Source organism: Sciurus carolinensis, chromosome X, assembly GCF_902686445.1.
Source record: "Sciurus carolinensis chromosome X, mSciCar1.2, whole genome shotgun sequence".
Lineage (NCBI taxonomy): Eukaryota > Metazoa > Chordata > Mammalia > Rodentia > Sciuridae > Sciurus > Sciurus carolinensis.
Window position 1 is genome coordinate 79,629,591 of NC_062232.1, and position 22,250 is coordinate 79,651,840.

General features: G+C 35.9%; 1 protein-coding gene across 4 annotated transcripts in view; it reads left to right on the forward strand.

The window, feature by feature from the left end:
* Diaph2 (diaphanous related formin 2) overlaps positions 1 to 21,686 on the forward strand; it is an 831,244-nt gene extending 809,558 nt beyond the window's left edge. For all 4 annotated transcript variants that reach the window (XM_047535653.1, XM_047535655.1, XM_047535657.1 and 1 more), the window contains one exon: positions 16,769 to 21,686. In XM_047535653.1, the coding sequence (XP_047391609.1) occupies positions 16,769 to 16,833 (65 nt within the window). In that variant the 3' untranslated portion in view covers positions 16,834 to 21,686. The remainder of the gene's footprint in view (positions 1 to 16,768) is intronic.
* Positions 21,687 to 22,250: the final 564 nt, after the last annotated feature.

The window sequence follows — 22,250 nt, forward strand, 5'->3', positions numbered from 1 at the left end:
ACTAGTGTTCAGATAGGATAAAATAGAGCATCTCAGAATGAGATGTAATGTGGTCAGTCAGAAGAGAATCTTCTAAGGAAGGATCTTTCACTTCAAGTCATTGTCTGATTTTATGTCATCAACACTGGAACTCTCAGGGCTGCTAAATGTCAGTTTATGTACAACTTAACAATGTAACCATACATATTATTCCTTTTCCCTCAATTTCTTTAAAAACACAAAGCCATCTCTGGAACCCGTTCACAATTAGACCCATAGTAAAAGAATATATTGAAAAGGTAGAGTGTGTAAACTATTTATTGCTCCATGTGAATATGTGTGTATAGGAATGAATGACATGTTTATATGTCTATAAATCCTCATAAAAGTTTTATTCAGAAAAAGAATCATTGTGTATTTATTTCATGACTGTGTAGTGTTGAGAAAACTAATACAGAGGTAGAAGAGATGCATTCTCTGCCATTCTAGTACTGTTCTCTTGGAAAGGTGAGAATGAAATCATAGTGAATGATATGAAGCTGGTTATAATTAAAAGCTGAATTGTACAAGCTAAGTTTGTGCTACTGGAGTCCAGAGGAGAGAGAGAGATTTGTAAAGGCTAGAGGGATTCGAAGTGGGATTCGAGTTGGACTTTGAAGGATAGATAGTTTTTGATAGAGGGGAAGAAAAAAGCAGAGTGGGCACATAAGCAAAAATCTAAAATATGCACAGGTGTGTCGTGAACAGTTACAAAGTGAACCTAGCTAAATTCAAGTATGGGTAGTAGAGAATAAGAGAAAATCTGATAGATGGAATAGGATTTATGGAAAAGCAAACAACAACAACAACAAGATAGGAAATTTATGTTCCATAGAGTTCTCCTGTACTTTTTTAGCTGCCACAAATTTCAGAGCCAAATTTATTACACATATATTCTAATCTCCCTGAACTACTTCCTTAGTACGAATCTGTTAACTTTTATCTTCATATGTCTTATCTTGCGGTGAATTTTAATCTACGAGCCCTCTGAAGTCATTTTGAAAGTTAACTTGTTACAGTTTTCATTGCCGTTTTGTCCTTTTTTCACCACTTCAAATTCGGGTTGAGTGAGGTTCATCTTATTTTAAATCCCCTATAGCCTTTTGAGCTGGGGAGTAAGGTCTCTTGAGAACACTGCTCGGAAAGGCAGGGTGGCCGATTCCTGGAAGGGAAGAAGACATGAGTCTAATGACTAGTCTAGCCAGTGCACTGCTTCTCAAATTTTAGGACTAATAAAAGGAATCTGTGGATCCATTTTTAGTGGGAACTATTCTCTTTGTAATCCCCAGTAACTGACTTAAAACTATTTCTAATATATTGTTACTTAAATATCAATAAATGTAAAAAACAGGCATAAAATTCATATGCTTTAACAATCTTAGTAAAACTACAAAACAGATCAACAAAGTTAACATTCATTCAATATGCCCACTGATGCTAGGTTTGATAATAGAAAGATTTGACTTCAGATCTGGTTATATATTTTTGCCTTATTGGTATTAATACAGAGAATCCCTGCTACATAACTAGGCCAGACAAAATGGCACCAGTAACTTTGAGATTTTGTGATAGAATTCAGGGTCATCAGACTCCACAATGAATGAAAACTCTGGCAGTGAACAACTCTCAAATTCCAGTTTTAATAGGGTATCAACTGAATAAGTTCGTAAAGTTGTCTTGCTCACATGAAGATAAGGCGAGTATTGAAATCTGTATGACCCATTTATTACTGGACTCTGGAACACAAAGATTGTTTGATGCATATCTGTCTGCCACTCATTTTATACCTGATAAATAGTTGCAAGGGAGGGGCCACAACAATTACATTCTCATAGTACATTGGTACACATCATGAAGATGGTACTGACTGCTATGTCACAGGTTCTGTCATATGTACAACATACCTGTGCTGTTAGGTGAGATAGTGTCACAACCTGGGGTGATGCAATTGCAAAAAATGTTCTCTATTCATATTATAGTGAAACATTCATAGGTACAATACACCATGCTGTTACCTGGCTATCAGGTAACACAAAAACAAACAAATGTACATGTAGACCTTGATATATACTAATGACCAGTGAAGTAGTTTTACTTAGAAGGTGATAATATAAGATATACCTATGTCAACAGTTTTATTGGCCCATAAAAATGAAAACACAAAACTTCTTTTTTTTTTTTTTTTTGGTGCTGGGGATTGAACCCAGGGACTTGTGCTTGCAAGGTAAGCACTCTACCAACTGAGCTATATTCCCAGCCCTGAAAACACAAAACTTTAAATATATTTTATTTTAAGAAATAAGGACATAGTGGGCTTATTGACTATTTTTTATATGAAATTAGCCATGACATTAGGAATTACATAAAGTAATTAATGGGCTCTTTTAGAACAGAAACTTCTTCTGGATACTTTAAGAAAATGAACTTCACTTCTTTCTGTGTGTTCTTTTCTATGTCCCTTTAACTGGCTTATTACCCAATTGAACAGTGCCTTTTTATCAAAAATTATGTCACGTGTTAGTTACTGGCCAACCTATGAATTGTCTGCCCCTAGGGGGTCAGATATCCATCATGGTACAATCAGTGGCCACTGTTAGGTGTGGGAAGAGCCTGTTTATTACTGCTCCCTATGTAAACAAACAACAACAAAAACATTTGAACAGGATGGTTTCAGTGAGAACTGGTGTCGTGCCTGTCAGGCACAATGCCCTGAGGTAACTGTTTTCTCTCTAAAAAATATCTCTTTCAGGGTCACGGGAAATGCAAGTGTAAGTTATATTCATTGCCTCCACTTCTTCCTCAACCTTCTGCAGTCTGGCTTCTGCTCCCCTTATTTCACTGAAATTGCTCTCATTAAGGTCTCTAATGACCTCCATATTTCTAAATCTGATAGTTTTCTGTCTTTATTTTACTGCATCTTTCTACAATATGTGATATTATTGCTTATGCCATTTTTCAAAATATCTGCTCCCTTGGATTCCAGAACATTCACTCTCATGGCTCTTTTTGTATACCTCTGAATACTTGCTGTCTGTTTCCTTCATGGACACCTGTTCATATGCTTGTCTTTTAAATATCAGTATTTTCCAGGATTTCATCATCAGCTCACTATTCTTCTCACTCTACATACTTTCCTAAGCAATGGTTTCAGTTACCATATATGTAATGAATCTCCCAAATCACTTTTATTCTTTCCAGGCCGCTCCCCTGAACTTTAGGCTTTTAATATTTAACAGCCTGTTGTCAGCTCCACCCGAATGTTTTAAATGCATCTCTAACTAAACAAATCCCAAATTGAACTCATAGTCTTCTCCACTCATTGTCTTTTCATTGAATGAAATTCCTCCTCCTGTATATACTATCTTGGTTGCTGGGATCACCATTACCCCAAATGTATAGGCCAGAAATATTAGTATCATCTAGAATTCCTTCACTATCCTTCATGTCCAGTTAGTCCATAACTGTTACCTTGTCCTCTCTTAAGTTCATCTACTACATGAACACCCAATTGTACTATCTTGGAATTTTATTCTCTTTTGCACATCTAAGGTCTATCCTTAAAATGCACCCAGGAGCATTCTGTCCTTTGCTTTTAATCAGCACTGACCTGCTTGTGATCACAAACATTCCCCAACCTCCATCATAGTGTCTCCTTTACCTAGAACTTAATTTTCCTCCAGGCTAGCCTTTAATGGTCAACTACAGCATTGCCTTTCTCTAGAAAGCCTTCTTTGAGATGACGCCCCCAGGCTTGACAAACTGTTCATTTTCTGTCCTCCTGAAGAGTATACCTTAATCATAGCACTTATGGTCTCTATATCCCTATTTTCTTTGTATGCGACCCCAATGTGAATGAGAACATCTTGATTCATCCTAGTGTTAGGGGATATAATCTAGGTTATCACTCAAACATACTCACCAAGAACTATAGAGCAGAGTATAAAGGAAGCCAAGACATATCTTCATTACACTGTTAAACCAAAAGACCACAATCACTACATAGTACCTGATTTGGAAGAAAAGATTGACTCATTTTCTCTGTATCCTTCTAGTACTATACCAGGCACACAGTCAGTGTTCAAGAAATAAATCACAGGCCTGTTTTTGGACAAAAAGAACTATGCCCAACATGGGGACAGACTCTGCTTTTGATGGCAAGACTACCTCCTCTTCCAGTGAATAGGCTACTCAAGAAACCAAATTAAAGGTCAGCAGATTGCCTGGGAAGTCTGCTGTCCTAGAGGAGAAAAACAAAACAAAACAAGTGACTGGTTTCACTAGATGCATCATTCAAGCCAGACCGGAATCTCTAGAAATAATCTTTTTCTACCCTAAGGGATAAATCTGTCCAGACAACTGGAATCCTAAAGTGAAGAAGTAATAGAAAGCAGTCTGGCAACATTGCTGTATCCACTGGATGACAATAAGAAAAATAAGTAAATTGTTATAAAAGTCTTTGATTGCTTCCCAAGGGCATAAAAAGTATCGCAGCCATGATGACTTGGGAAATAAAGAAAAAGTCAAAATCTTGATAAATTCTGATTTCCTTACTGATCTTTATTAAGCCTTTGTTTTTCTAGACTAATCTGAAAGAGATTTTTATAAACATCTGTTTGCATCTTATCTCATTGTCCCAGAAGTGACTAAAAAAATGTCATAATGCCATAATGAGGTTGTCTAGACATTAAAAAATAAAATAAGATGTTGATGCTAAAATCTTTGGAATTTGATTCTTATATAAATTATATAACTAAATATAAATATCTTTCATAAATTTTATATAATTGTCTAAATGCTATAATTATTATATATCAAAACTTTTATTCTGTATCAGGTACCATTCTAGCCCATGTGCATTATTTAATCCTTGTGACAACCCAATTAGATAAGCCTTTAATATTATTTCCTGTTCACAAAGGGGAATTTAAATTTAGGAAAACAAAACTAATAAATGGCAGAACAACAATATGTATCCTTTGTGGCCTAACCCTAAGAACTTTGACCTATCCCTGACACTAAATCGTGCCTATTCATTATAAGCACAGACAGCTTTTCACTTGAGGCTTATTGATTGATGTGTTTGTGTATGAGCATGCATGCGTGCGTGCATGTATACTTCACACCTATTAAAAGATTAATATGGGCTAGGTACTAAATTATCTCATTTAGTCCTATTTATACCCTATAGTGTAAGTACTATTATTAAAATCTCCATTTTACAGATGAGGAAATTGGTGTTTAGAAAGGTTCATTTTGCAAATAAATAAATGTGAGAGGGGCCTAATGAGTTAGAAAAAAGTGTCTAGTAGTGTACATTAATAATTTCAAAGACTACATTTATCAGTTGACTTTACTTCATTTCCATAAATTGCACCAGTATAAATGGTGGTAAGAAAAAAAAAAGAATGCTTAGTGCCAAATCTCTCCCTACCACCCCCACACACCACCCCCTGCACTATAGAAGAAAAATAATCCAGAATGTATGCCTTGTGGAGAATGGATCAGTATCATTTACTGTCAAAGGATAGTGGGTTTTTTCTATTTTAATTTGTCATTTTTAGGCAACATGTTGCAAAGCAGTTTCAAAGTCTCGTGTTTTTATTGTTGAAGTAAATCTCTCTCAAGATGATGTAATGACATACTTCCTTATCTTTTTGGATTTTTACTTGTCTTTTGAAGTGAGTCAATCTTTTGAAGACACTCACTTTTTATGACTTCAACTTTTAGAATTTAGAATCTAAAGGTATGTTAAATACCTTCATAAATGATAATAGCATACTTGCCTTTACCACCAGAGAACATTCTATAGCCCTTTTAAGCAGGGCAGAAAAATGGCACCTGTTTTCTGTCCTCTTTTTCCTTTCCTTTATAGTGTATTTAGTGATTATATAATCAATCAGGAATTAATTCAGAGATTATTGAATCCCAGACTGCTCTTTTTTAAGAATTAAAAACAGTATGTGCTTTGTAGCTGAGGACCGAGAACTTAACATCCTGTCTAGGTTTCTCCCCTAACTTGGCAAATTGATCATGGTTAAGGTTCCAAATTCAGATATTCAGGGACAAAGAAAAAAGAAAAAATTGTAATTCATTCAGAGATAACCAGTTTTTATTGGTATATATCCTTTCAAGCTTTTCAGAATTTTATTTTGTTATTTTTTTTTTTGAAAAACAAGAATGTGATATACTCTTTTGTAACTTTCATTTCTCACTTTATAAAATGGATCTTTTTCTATCTAGTACATATAGATCCATATAACAATTTAGATTGACTGCATAGTATCCCAGTTTATGTAGGTTCCATATTGCATCTAATCCCATGATGACATATAAGCTGTTTATGACTTCACTAGTACAAAAAATGCTGCAAAGAACATTGAAAGAACAGCTATTCATATTTATACATTTTTCTGATATTGTGGGGACTTTTTTCCAATAGATTTAACAATCAGGAATGATTCTTTGAGACTTCTTATATGAGAGGTAAGTTGCTAGTTATAGCCATTTTTATTCAGCTGTAGGCTGGGCCTGGCACTCAGGTTTTGCATGGGTTGCATTAGACACTAAAATTACAAAGGAACTTCTGTCAGTTATGAATATGAAATTGAGAAGCCATGTTTTAACTCTGTCCTAATTGCTCGTATTTAAAACAACTGCTGACTGGCTTCTACCTTAAGGGAGAGTTTAGATTTTAAAACAATGGCACTGGCAGCTGCTAAAGTGTCTGGAATATTAGCCACACAGGTTGCCTTTGTCCATACAACTGGTTAAGTAATTAAGTACAGGCTAGCATGGGGAACACTACTAATGGGAAGCACCTGTTTATAGGCTCGTGCATTGTAAGCTGTAGATTTTCTATCCTCAAAATCATAGGCACTGGTATATTTCAATTATCTGGTACATAGAGAGATGGAGACATCCTGCAGGAGGAAGGACTGCCATTTCTGCCTCACGACTAAAGCCACTGAGTTTGCTCCCCTCCCCCCCACCCTACCTGGTGCTACTTAAGTTAGAGAGTTGAGCCAACTGCTCTAAAACTTCCATCATCAACAAAAATATAGGCAACCCAGCCCAAATAGATGTGTTGCACATATTAAAAACAAAGAGTAGATATATAGTCACTGAGCTATTCAGAAACAAAAGCAGATGACAGTAAGTGTATTCTAGGTCAGCATATCAGCAACAAGGCTCAGGCAGATCACAAACAACTGCCATAGAAAATGACAGAGGATTGTCCATCATATGATCAAAGTTAGAGAAATGGCTGATGCCTAGTATTCTTAGTCATATGGATTTGTGCCACACATGGAGTAGAAAGGCACAGAGATGACAGGTGGTGGTAATGAATTGACCCTGTAGCCCCAATGCCATTTAACAGCTAGTTTATTCTTCACCAACCTAAATGGTTGCTCAAGCTCTCATTCTGCCAAGCTATCTTGGCCCGGTCATTGTAATCTATGTCTTGATTAGCTCTTCCACTGTCATCCTTGATAGGGCTATCTAGACTTCAAAAACAGAAACTCACCAGATGATTTCTGAGAGCCCCATTTCTTCTGGATTTGATTGATTGATCGATTGATTGATTGAAGCAGACCTGTTATCCTCCATATAAATATTTCAAGATTGTTTATAAAAATAGAATTGAAATTAAAATCACCTGTGTATGGAAACAGCCACCACTGTATCTTAGTCCTTGCAACTACAATTCTGGCCAGTGCATTTCCTTTCATTAAGTTTTTTTCTTCTTTTTCTTAGGTAAAAATGTTAAAGATGTACAGGCTTTCTGATTCTTCCTTTATACATTCCTTGCTTTTCATGCCTCCCCAATATGAAAAAATTTGGTAATTAAATGGTCAACAATATAAGGAACTAAAACTCACTTTTTCCTACTAAGCAAAAAATAACAGCTTTTTCTTCTTGTTGAAGTGCTACCAATCCTTTTGTTTTTTGTTTTTTTTGGTTTTCTTTTTTTTTGTACCAGGGATTGAATCCAGGGGTGCTTAGCCACTGAGCCACATCACCAGCACTTTTAAATATTTTATTTAGAGACTGGGTCTTGCTGAGTTGCTTAGGGCCTCACTAAGTTACTGAGGCTGGCTTTAAACTCACGATCCTCCTGCCTCAGCCTCCCAAGCACTGGGATTATAGGCATGTACCACAGTGCCTGGCTTCATCTATATTTTAAGGCCTAATCAGTATGGAGATTTCCCTGACCCTGACTTCTTGCACTTAATTGATAAGATTTTTCTCTACCATGAACCTCCATTGTACTTAGAATGTAATAGATGCTACAAAAGACACATAGTTATATCTCATGTTATAATTTTTGGCAAATTTATCCTTTCCTCTTTAGTAAAATATGAGTGCCTGTTATATTACCCTGCAGATAGTTTATGCCAAAACAATTTGTAGATGGATGGGCGATGAAAGTGTTTCTTTGTATTAATGACAAAATATATTCCCTCCATGTAAGCAGCCTAGCTGAAGGTGAACTCAAGGATCAGTTCCTGGCTCATTGCTAATGACTGGATTATTAGTTAATCAACAGTTTTTTAAGAAACTGCTTTGCATAAGCCACTATCCACTGTGATAGACATCTTGAACAGTGCTGTTATAGTTTGCGTGGTTTCTGCTGGTTTGCTCTTCAACGTAAGTTTCACTTACATAATTTCCTTGGGAGCTTTTCCCACTATTTTCTAACCTCTTCATATTTTTATTTGTCACCATTTTCTATATTTTCCAGATATGTAGGTGTCCATATCAGATTTTCAAACTCAGAGAAAATTTTGTTTTAGGGCCCAGTTGCACTCTCTCATAAGAAAACAAACAATGCATGGCTTATGTACAAAACCAAGGACATTTAAAAAACATGTATTCACTAGCTTTGACATTGAATACAAAGATAATCAATTGCAAGGTCTATGGCAATTGAAATTCTGAAAAATATACTGATTTTATTTTTTCTGCACCATATTTTTCTAAAATCCTTGGAAATACTCAAGCTATCAATTATGTAAATGCTAGTCTATTAAAATACCAAGAGGTTACTTGGACATGTGATAAAAATATATGTTTGTGATAGATAAAAGTAAGTATTGCATATTTTCTCCATTTGTAGCTTAATATGGATTAAGTTTTTAATGCCTTGAAGTAATATTATTGTACTAGGTGATTTTACTTTTATCACATATTTCAATCTTCCTAAAGTTACTATAATTGAGTTTGTTTGATAATGTAGCTTTATATTACTACCAGACTTGATAGTTTGCAAAATATAAGGTTCATAATAGAGATAGAGAGTAGAGTTACTACCTGGCAGGGAGGATAAGAAGAAAGTGAAATATAGAAAAGTGATTTAATCTCACGACTGCAGTTTTGTAAAATATAATTTGTTTTTCCTCTAGCACAGCAGAGTTTCATGCTGATAACAAGCTACTGAATTAATAAATCCATTGCAACTATTGAGACTTTTCCTTTAATAACATAACGAATGCTGAGCATTAAGAAAAGGAAAGGCATTCTTTGTACAGATGTTACCCCAAGCAGATCTACTACATCCCTAAGCATAGGAAAAATACCACTATCATACTCTCAGCAATATCAATGTGAAAATAATTTGTGCATCTCAATTAGAATACTATATTTTCCACACAAAAGCTTGCTGTTTCCTGGAACACATTTGCTTATTTTCCAATTGGAAAGACATTTAGGGGTCTATTTTGTTATCATTACATGTGCTTAACTCCAATTACAGTTAATAGGAGTTGTGTGTCTATAGTCACAGTAGCCTCTGAACTATTTTAACATTATTGCTTTCCATTACCATCATCGTTAAAATAACTTTCCTCTCTTCTGCCAACCTAAACTACCACAGTAATCTGGGTTTCTGTTTTCTTTGCATGGATTTATTTGCATGTAATGAAGGATATAGATTACACAACATGGCCTGTTTCAAGTTTTAAAAACATTACGATGTCATGGAGATTAGGGCTGGAACTATTTAATTGTTAACTGAAAGTAATTGATTGGCTCTTAGCCATGCATTTTTGCACAGCACCCTCTGTATACAATTCCTTTGGAATAAAACAGTTCGATATAGCTTAATACCTCTGGTATCTAGTAGAGGCCAAGTTGTAAACTTATTATAAAACCTATAGAAAATAAGGTTTACAAATTAGAAGCACTAGAATCTATCAACAGCAAATGAAACTATACATTTAATTTCATTTATTTGAATCTTTGACAAGGCAAAAACAATGAGAGTAAATGTATTATGTCTAGGTGACTGGGTGTGGTGGCTCTTGCCTGTACTACTTGGGAGGCTGAGGCAGGATGATCATAAGTACAAAGCCAGCCTGAGCAATTTAGTGAGATCTTGTCTCAAAATTACGAAAAAACAAGTGTGGGTGGGTGGGGTGGGGCTGGGGATATAGCTCAGTGGTAGAGTGTCACTGGTTTCAATTCCCAGTACTGGAAAAAAAATGTCTAGATGTAATTGGCGATGCTCTTTGGGTTAGTCCTGGACTGTGCTGTATTTCTAAAAGAAAGTGGCTAGCTGTCAGAAAAACTGACCACCAAACAGGTAACAGGTCTTGTTAAGTATTCAAGAAAATGAGGAACCTCAGGAGCACTCTGAAGAACATCATTAGGAACCTTAGCATCACTTAACTCATTGACACTCAGAGGCAACTACCTAGTTTTTACTAGGAGGATCCTAGGACCCATTGTGTTTGTTTTCAAACTGTGTTGTTTTTTAGTTGTTTTGTAATTATAACATGATGTAGAACATCAAAATGTACCCCAAAAATACTTTTTTTAAATGAAAATGTAAGTGATAGAAGTTTAGTTCCACCAGTTATTGGAACATATTATGAGGCTCATTGATGAAATTAGAAGGTATTGGTACAAAATTGCATAATAATATCAATGTTAACATAACAGAAACCCTAGTATAGATACTTTAATATATGATAAGGGAAATATTATGAATCAGTGTAGGAATTCATGATTCCACAAACGAAGCATGTCCTCTTTGTAAGGAAAAAAAGAAATAATGTAGAGACTTAATTATAAGGCATTGTAGAACAAAATAAATCACAGATCATTTAAATCATTAAATATAAAAAAAATCAAACCTTAAAGAGCAAGAAAAGATTTGAATGTTTATCAAATGTCTATGGCTAGAAACTTTCTAAGCTTATAAAGAAAGGAAAAAAATCACAATGTAAAAGATGGATAGATTTAGTAACATAAAAACTGTAAAAATGAAACCATGTTCTTTAAAACTCACAACACAAAATAGGCAATCAACAAACTAAGGAAAATATTTCTAATATTTTAATTGATTACTCTTGTTAATATTTTGTGTTCAAAGTAAAAACAAAAAACAAACAGGCAAAGGAAATGGTCAGCATATAAAAGAAGAATAAATGGACAATAACATATGAAAAGGTCTACCTCTCTAATATTTGAAGAAATGCCAAAATCATGACTCATGATATTTTCACTTTTAAAATTAGCACATATTAAAAATAATAATACCCAATGAGATTAGACAAATTCATATACTGCCAATTGGATTTAAATTAGTACAACTATTCCAGAGTAGAATTTGGACTTAATATTGCATACCATAATAATGCCATCTACTTATATGTCACATGTATAGATGTAACTGTGATGATATTCATTGGTATGTGATTTATAATAGGAAAAGATTGTGAGCAACATAAATGCCCTGGAGTATATCAATGGTTAACTAAATTGAGGTATATTTACACAATATAAAAAGAAGAGTATGTGGCCATTAAAAATCATGCTTGTAGTATCATATGCTAGAAGTTTATTGACATGGAAAATTTCTGTACTAAAATATTTAATGAAAAAGAATACCAAGTCGTATGAATAGTTTGAGCTCAAAAATTTTTTAAGAAAGTATTCTGGTAATGGTGAGGAGAAAGAATCTGGTCAACTGATAGAGAAAGTTCCTCTATCAAGAGATTAGGCCGAAGCCTAATTTAGTTGCCACAGTTCACCATTTCTAGTGAGTGAGAAACTTTATCCAATAGAGGATCCTTAAAATGACAGAGAAAACCATAAACAGTTTTGAACACAAGGAGGGGAAATGTAAGTTCACATGATGATTTCAGTGTAACTGTCTAAAATAAATTATTTTCTCTCACTATTGTTTGACACACAAATAACTACTTCAGTAGACATTTCTGGAAGCAACATAAGTTTCCTTGGTTTCCTTAGCCTAAGCTGCACAGACCCAGAGCTCCCTTTGCTGTGTTTGCTAGAAACAGTGCCTACCCATTGATGGTGAATCTGCCATACCATCACTTTTGAAGAGCTTTGGAGAAAACAAAGCTCACTGTAAATAACAGAGGGTTTCTTTTAATTTGTTTTCTAGACAACTAATTTGCATTAAGATGGGATATTTTTTAAAACATTGTGCAGTGTGTACTGGGCATAAACTTGGTTTAATGTTATCCTAATGTGAGGGACTAGTGTGTTTGGTTAAGGCAACATTGATAAAACTACGACGCAGAAGGGAAACTGTCTCTCCTTAGACAACAAGAGACAGACACCTAACTTCGAGGGAATGAATAATGGATTTGACCCTTTTTTATCTGTATTTTTCAGTCCCAACTTGATCTCATGCAGTGCAAGATACAGCCTTATATTTTGGTATACACTCATCTTCTTAGAGGATTAATGACACACTCCCAGGTTACATACTATAGGTTTGAGACTATCTAGACTATCTCATATCATGTTGTGTTTAGGCCTTATCTGGGCTGTACTTATTCCTCAGTCACTTGACAAAGTTTTTAGTAAGAAGGAAATTAATGATATAGATTTAGGGATGGGTCTAAAACTTAGTGACATTCAGGTATTTCATGGATGATGTGCTTTGTACATAGTTGCTGAATAAATGATTGCATGAATGAATTCTAGAGCAATACAATAATGGGATTAATCCATTCACTTCAAAACTCAGTTGGGAAGGTTTGGAGATGAATGCCAAATCAATTTATGCTTAGAAAAGGCATAAAGCATAAAGCTTCTTGCCCTTATGACAGCAGAGAAAGCTTTGGCATCAGCTTGTGCTGGTTAACCTGATATTCACAAGGTACTAAGCCATAGTTAAGCTGAGCCATGTATTTATATTCCCTTTGGATGAATGATTTGAATATTGGTTTTGGCCACCTTTGCTCCATAGGATGCACATTTTCATATACCTATATCCCTCTCTTCAACTTCATTCTTTGATCAAATCAGTCTCCATAGTATCAGAATCTGTTCACTTTCACCTGGGGCGTTTCAGAGACAAGCCTTTGATGACCAAAGAGAATCGGTTAGGATGTACTTATTGAACTGTGGTGGGGTTTTCCTCTATCATATTGCAGTGTCCTCAACAAGTATACATAGAGGAGTTACCCGCCCCCACATGTCTTTCTCTTCGATTTCCAAAGTTATAATGGGACGATTGGGAGGGGAATGCCACTGCTTGTTAACAACCCCCACCCAATATCATTTCAGGTAAATATGTGTGTTTTAACCCACTCACTTTTTGGATGAAAGGTCTCTAATTTTATCATCTAAAGTACATTAGCATCAGTAGTGTTGGGAGATGAAGACTAGTTAGAAAAGTGAATCTGGCTCATACTGGAACTGATGGAGCTCTCAAATCATATCACCTGGGCATCTACATCCTCCCCGTTTCCAAACAAGAAATGCAATCGCTCTCACAATCACCCAAATTACTTTGTCACCTCTGACAACAGTAATATCTATCATTTGTTCTTTTCTCATTGTTGCGAAGCCAACTTACGAGGGCCATTAGTATTTAATACCATAAATGTAGAAGTTGTATTTCAAACAGTCCATTCAGTAATTTTTCAGTCTCTAATTCAAGACATGACTCCAAGCATGAAAAGTTGTCGTTGTTAGATTGCTGACTAGCCTTTAGAATGTGAAGACAGATGGGGGGAAAGAAAGTGTGTGTATATCTAAAAACAACAAAGTGTGTGTACACTTTATGATAGCCTCTAAATTCCACAAATGTCCTGATCCATACAAGTCTAGAGTATAAATATATATTTTGTAACTAAGTAATTTTAACATAAACAACAGAGAACTTGAAATACATCAAAAGATCTAGATCAGCAATTGCTGCCATTGTTTCTAATGGCCTTTTTTTTCCCCTCAAACAAGGTTATGGGTTAACATTTTGAAAATGTAAGTGGTGACCTTTACAAAATTGCTTCTTCATACAATTATCTCATTAACATAGGGACCTATCAGGTACCCAAAAAGGGGAGGAGGGGAGAAAATCTAAAATAATTCGTTCACTAATACCAAAAGCTGGATGTTTTAGTGATCTTTTTGCCTGCTGTGACTAAAAGACTTGACTAAAACTATAGTAGAGGAGAAAAAGTTTATTTGGGAACTCATGGTTTTAGAGGTCTCAGTACACAGATAGCTGGCTCCATTCCTGGGGGCTCGAGGTGAGGCAGAACATCATGGCAGAAGGGTATGGCAGAGGGAAGCAGCTCACATGATGATCAGAAAGCAGAGAAAGACTCCACTCGCTAGATACCAAGTATATAATCCAAAGGCACACCCATAGGGACTCACCTCCTACAGCCACACCCCTACCCACCTTCAGTTTCCAGTAAATCCCATCAGGGTATTAATGCATTGATAAGGTTAAGGCTCTTATAACCCTATCATTTCTCCTCTAAACCTTCTTGCATTGTCTCACACATGAGCTTTAGGGGACACCACATATCCAGTCATAACACTGGATTTGACTCCTGAACCAATGTTTAGCCTGTCTTCCAAAAGCTTCAATGTCCTTTCTTCAGTTTTCTTTGACTCCAAAATTTATTTTCTTACACCAAATGCTACCAGTAAGCCGCAAGTTGATGTGAATTCTCACATCTTATCATGTAATGCTGCAGGGCTGGGTTTTTAGAGGTGGTACTTGTTTTGAATCCAGTGGGTGGTAAGCAATGCAATGGGTGATAATGGCACCAAGGCACAAGCCTTTTTTCAAGTTGGCACAATCCTTTGGGGATGCTACATCTGATGGATTTAACAGTGAACCCTTAAATGCTAGTGATGTAATGGGAACCATTGTATTGTTATCTCATTTTAAAGTATTTTCTAAGGAGTCTCAAACCAATCTGTATGCATACCAGTGACATCTAAGTAATAAATCCTTTATCCAGGAATGGTATCCTCACATTTTTAGCTGAATTGTGATCCATATCACAAACTAAATAATGGATTTTTTTAATGATATTTTCAAAAGGATATCCAAATAATCCATCACTCAGATATATCTTTGAGTAGAGAAAATGACTTTTGTTTTCTCACCTCTTAGAGATATTGTTGCATTATGATGCTCTGAGTAGGTTTTAAGCTTATGTCTAGTTGGCTCAGTGCATTCACAAGTTGATGTTAATGAGGTGAGGATCACGGACCAGTTATGTTTGCTCTGTGCATTGACCAAAGACTACCAGGAATCAGTCAAGAGAAGCTAGCACAGGTGAGAAAGGCACAATGGCCAACCCTCAGCACTTCTCAGTCCTTCCTTTGTGTGTACCAGGCAGGATGTTTTGGTTGGATATTATCACCTCAGGTAAGAAATGAGTAGCAGCTTGGGAGGCCCCAACATGTACCTCTGAACAAAGCTGGCCTGACATTTAGGCATTAACTTTGCATTATAATCCCCCATCATACCATTGATTTGCTGTGTAACCTTCATCACTAAAGCAGAGATAATAGGATAGAATGAAATGGGCTTACCTCCCGGGGATGTTGTGTGAATTAGCAAATTAACGAGTGTAAAGTGTTAGCATTTATGTAAGTGCTGGTGGTTGTCATTATTTCTAGGGACCCAGTCTCATTCTAAATGGAGAATCTAAGTATATTATGCTTTTGTCAAAAAGGGATTTTCACCCACATCAATTGCATTTAAGCTGAACATAAAACAGAGGTGATAATAACATAGCAGTGATCATCACAATGCAGAGCTGTAAACCTTTTTTCCTATTAAAACGAAAACTATTTTCAGCAACTTTCAATGCTTTTAAACTTTGCTTTCCAAGCTTCGTGCCAACAGTCATCTTTACAGTGATTATTCCTCCTGTGATGGGTAGGAGGAATGGGACCTATTCTAAGTCCCATTCATTATTCATTCCCATAATGACTATATAATGTATTCAATTTGTTTACATCATACAATCAGGCCAACTCGGTAGCTGGTTTGATTGCCACATATTGCAATCATTGTGAAAAATAAAAACTCTTTTCTGCTCTACCCACGCCGGTGTCCTCTAGAGGTAGCCACATACAAATTGAAAACTCATGGGGAATTGAAGTGCTTTCCAACAAAAGGCACTGTACATAGATCCTTTCAATTTAACATCTTTACCAAGGAATTTTGTTGTTGCCTGCTATTTCCAAGGGGACTGTGCTTGAGAGAATTCTTCCATTTCTTTTATCACTCTGACTTTGCTTACCAAGAAAAGTCATTTATTGCTGATTGTAGAACTCTTGAACTCAGCCTGGCAGCTGCAGCATGAACTCCTCAGATCTGGGTTCCTTGTTGCTTATTTACATATTCATTTGAAGTGATTTTTCAGGACTGTTTGAAACCTCTCTCGACCCAACATCATGTAATAGCCAAGATCTAAGCCTCACCATGTTTTTGGTTCTTTTTCTCTTTGTCTTACAGATAACAGACGGGTACCTTTGGAAAGGTCACGCTCTCGCCACAATGGAGCTATCTCATCTAAGTGATTCCTGTTGCCAAAGAATATGAAAAATATTTAAGTAAACAAAATCATACATTTTGAGAAGAACAAAACATGCATTCAAGGGTCAGAGTGGAAATAAGTATGTTTCTGCAAAGGTCAAGCTAAACTGGATGAAGTGATAAGCATTTGTAGAACTGTCGCTAGACTCCTCCCACAATACCTATCTGAACAGTTTGCAGGACTAGATATGTTTGTTCCACTTTAGCATAAAGATGTGTGTCCTTTGTTGTCATGTGTGACCTGACTCTGAAGAGGAAATTGTAAAAAATTGAAGAGTTCTGAGACTTTCAAAAACATTCAAAGATTTAAAATCCTAAATTTCTAGGTCACTCCTACTAAAAGAAAAAAGAAGAAGAAAAGAAAAAAGAATAGACAGAACTATTCACTGTCTGCTTCCAGTCTAATAGATAGCAAAGGAAAAGGCCAAGAAAAAATGTGCATGCTATGATTGGAAAGGTGCTAATATTGCACACACTAAAGAGAAGCCATTTTGAAAACTCAAAAAAGTACGGCTCCATGCCAGTCAAGTTATTTAGAATCTTATCTCAAGTGAAAGCTGATGGATTCATCTGCTTTGGCTGAAATTAAATTTATCATTAGTCTAGCATTTCAGCATGATATTGCAAGCACTTATCATTGCTAAAAATAAACCAAAGTTTAACAGAATCAGTTAGGGAAAATGACTTCGACTTTATTTAAAGAGGTATTTTCTAATTATGCATAGATGTCTACTTTATACAAATACTTTATATGGCTATTTTTCGAGAAAAACTCCACATTTTAAAGTTTGTGCTAGGGATGAACCTGAAAATTCTATTACCTTAATTTAGATTTTAAAGGCAAATATTGATTCCTGTTTGTGGTTTATTTCTTCTATTGTTTCCTTTGTCCCTTAACCCCCTTGAAGACAGGGAATGGAGTTCTAGAAAACCTGGGAGGAGAGAGATTTCTTTCTGTAGGAGGTGGCAGAAAACTGTCTGAAAGGTCAACTGTTCTATCTCCCTTTCTGCTCCCTTTTCCAATTCTGTTTTGGTGGTCTGAAGACGAAAAAAAGAAAATCTATGTATGTATGTGTATATACATGTGTGTATGTATATATTTGTATCTTTTGCTGCAGTAATTGCACATCCCAGTAACTAAGTGAATTTCTCAATCCTCATCATACTTACCATATATTAACAAATTTGAATGATGCTGCCACAACAACTCTGGGAAGGAAAACAAGGTCTACATTTTTCTCAGATAGGTGAGAGTTAAAGTTATACTTAACTTGTCTATTATTTTAAAATATGCATTGAAATAATTGTAACTTCTCTGGAGTGCAATTTGAAGACCAATTCATGCAGATGATTGTGATTACTGTAAAAGAGTTATTATATGTATATTTCTTATGTAGAAAATCCTATTTCGATTCCTCCACTGCACATTATAGACAGAGAGAAGAACAAATGACTGGCTTGGCAAGTCACCATCTGAGATAATGCAAACAAGTGACCAGTAGTTCACAGAATCCTTTATATAGATGTATAATAATTTAAATGGTTGCCTTATTATCCAGTGCATTCTGACTTGGGTATTATACTTCAAAATTCTCTGAAGCTGCTATAATAGAGAAATCAAAAAGTCACAATATCTGAGATTTTTTCCACTTTTTCCTGACTGAAAACACACACATGCACACATAAACATATTTGAGGACACATCAGTTTTCACACACTATTTTTAACAACAACAACAAAAGTTTAGGTTCTACTAATTTAGGTAAAGAACTAACGTGTGCATTTTTTACTTTGCAAAGTTTTTTTTTTTTCTAAAATTTTCATGATATTGCTTCTTTGAGTCCTTTGGCTGTAGAAAAATTATTTTGAAATGTCAACCCTGACCAAAATTTGGAGACATTTGCCATGCCATATTATCAAACTGGTCAAGGTAGAAATACTGATGTGTATCACCTTTTCCAGATGCAAACTTGCCTTATTTTCTAGTTCGTGAACAAGAATGAATGAAGTACTATTCTTGATAAGTTATATATTTGTATTTGCAGCAATGCCACATGCTTTTCACAAACATTAAAAAACCTTTCAGGGTCCAGTAATTAAGTTAAAAGATTTATTTATCAGGTTTATAATGGTCCTGCTCTAGCCACTTGCATTTTTGTTTCAGATTGAAAAGTATTACTAAAAAAAGTACATAGGGACATTTGTAGTACAGAACCAAATTATACTAAAATCTTTTGTTTACTACTACCACACATGAGAAGCATCACTTATGCAGATTTTTTTCAGAATGTTTAAAAAATGGAAATTCATAAAACGTTAACTAGTTATGTTTATTTCCTTTGGCTGCTGTAATAAATGACCACAAATTTGGTGGCTTAACACAACAGAAATTGATCCTCTCATGGTTCTGGAGTCTAGATGCTTGAAATCTAGGGGTTCACAGGGTCATGCTCCCTCCAGAGATTCTAGAGAATACTTTCTTGCCTCTTCTAGCTTCTGGTGGCTATTAGCATTCCCTGGCTCATAGCCAACATTTCCACTCATCTTTGCTGCACCTTTTCTCTGTGTACCTGATCTCCCTCTGCCAGGATAATTTCTTCATCTCAAGATCTTTACAATAATAACATCTGTAAAATCCCTTTTCCAAATAAGGTAACATCTACCAGTTCTGCCCTCTTTCTTCCCCCCAAATTGGTAAATACATTCACCCCATCTCAACATTCCCAAGTCTCAGCTGATTACAGTTTCAACTCTAAATCCAAAATCTCATTCAAATATCATCAGTTCTAAATACCCAAATCTCATCATCTAGATCATTGAAATGAAATACAAGTGAAACTCTGGCTGTGATCCATTGTGAGGCACTATCCCTGTCCATCTGCGAACCAGTGAAACAAAAGAAAGAAGTGATTTGCTTCCAAAATAAAAACAGTGGGACAGGCATGGAATGATAATTACAAATGTTCCTATTCCAGAAGGGAGAAAATGGAAAGTAGAAGGTAGTCACCTGTCTCAATCATTTTCAAAACCAACCAAATTTCCTTTAGGATTCAAGGCCCAGCAATAGTCCTCTGTGTCTCAGGGCTCCACCGTTTGGGTCTGCAATTGTCGCCTCTTGGACCGTGGACTGGGTTTCTGCCTCTGACCATGGCTCACAATTCTGCCTCTCCCCTCATTCTTGGGCTTCCACCTTGGCACTTACAACTTTGCCCTTGGTGTGATCCTTCCTTTAGCTTGAAGAGTGGCACATGTTTGTAGTTGATTAGTTTATATTAGCCTGTTTTGTTTTTCTTTTCTGTCTGTGGAATTTTGGTAGTCTGACTGTCTTCTCTGATTTTGTCCTGTCTCTGTCCCTTTCAGGTCAAGCAGAGACATTTCTGCTGATATAGCATTCTCAAAAACTTGGTTGAGCTCCCATATATATCCCATATATATCATGTTGATTCACACATTTAGAAAAGAGGGCCCTTACATATCTTTCCTGGATAACCGTTTCGATATTCCTGGTTTCTGCTGAGATGGTTGAGCAAATCCATGACTCAACGCCTGATCTCTTTAGCACTAGGTAAAGAATGTTTGGCCACATCCTTGGTCTTGGCCCCATCTCCAGAGCACATTTTCCTAATAGTGAATCTCCTAACTTTTGCATCTTTTATATTCTGAGTAGGCTCAGAATCTCTTAACTCATCAAGTGCTAGTTCTTTTCCCACTTAACAGACCTTTCCTCCATTTCTCTTTCCTCTCTTATTTTACTCTAGGCAGAGAAGAAATTATGCCATACCTCTAATGCTTCATTTGCAAGTCTCCTCAGCTAAATATCCAAGTTTGTCATTTACATGTTCCCCTTGCCACACAACTGTAGGCAGCAATTCAGATAGGCTTTTCGTCAATATAGAGCAAGCATTACCTTTCTTCCAATTTCCAATAAAATGATCTTCATTTCATTGCAAGCCCTCACCAAAAAATGCCTTTTAACATTCATATTTCTGTCAATGGTCCAATCTATGCTTTTTCTGCCACATGCATCAAAATTCTTCCAGCCTCCACCCATTATCCAATTCTAAAGCCACTTTTACATTTTAAGGTATTTGTTACAGCAATAGCCCATTCCCCAGTACTGAAATCTGTATTAGATTCTTGTAGCTGCTATAACAAATTACCCCAAACATGGTGGTTTAAAATAGTATTCTCTTCCTGTTTTAGAGGCCAGAGTCCCAAACCGAGTTATGTTGGCTCTGCTCCTTTTGGAGCCTCTAGTGAGAAATCTGTTCCTTGCATCTTCTCATTTTTTGTGGCTGTTATCATTCTTTGGCTTGTGGCTGCATCTCTTTCTGCTCTGTCTTCACACCATCTTCCCTTTAGTGCATCTAATCAACCTCTTCCTCTCTTGTATTAGGACATTTATGATGGAATTTGGGACCTGCTCAGATTATCTATGGTAATCTCATCTCAAAATCCTTAATTTAATTACATCATCCAAATTTAATTACGTTTTCCAAACAAGCTAATTCACAGATTGTAGGGATTAGGTTTAGGATATGAACATATCCTTCTATTTTGGAGGGGGCACCATTCACTACATTAGTCATTTATACTTTTAAAAAATATATCTTTGGTGCTTGAGACAAATTTAAGGTTCTCTCTGAAAGCTATTATCTGTATAGGCTACTGCATGCTTTGTTAAGTAGACAAAGAGGTTATTCTAAATTTTGGTTGATACTTTTGCTAATGTGGCCAATTAGCTTGGGGATAAAAAAAAAAAACACATGGATCTCATCTCTGCACTCTATTATATCTCTTCTGCCCCTTTTTAATGAAGTCTTTGACCAAATGTCTTCTATGATTCATAATGCAGACACAAACTACCTCTGATACAGAAGAGTTCCTTACAAGCTTATTTTAGATATTGTGAATCCCTCAGCTGATGGGAGAGGTGAAAGCAAAGACAACATTGAATGGGTATTTAGGGAGATTGTGTCCATACCAAGCCACCTTGAAGAAGTATTTCAGTAGCAGTAACCTATGGATTTACCCTCTCATTTTGCCTCAGAATAAACACCTGTATCTAAGCAGGACCAAGAATGACTTGCAATCTTTATGTAATGCCTACTTACTTATTCAATAAAGTTAAGATAAACATCAAATGTTGTGTTGCCTATGATAATTTGATTAAGGGTGACTGAAAAGGCAAGCTGTGGAGTGTCAACACAGGATGTGAGAATATTCTCTGAGAAGCTTTGACTGAACAGAAGTCCAAGAGTTGTTTTTATAAGGGCCTGAATGGTGGAGATCACAGGATCATATTCAAAGACTCACATACTTGCAGGGATCATAAGGTTTCCTTTTAGTATTCTTTAGCACTGCTTGCCAGAGTAGTGGAAGATGTTTGTACAACTAAAAA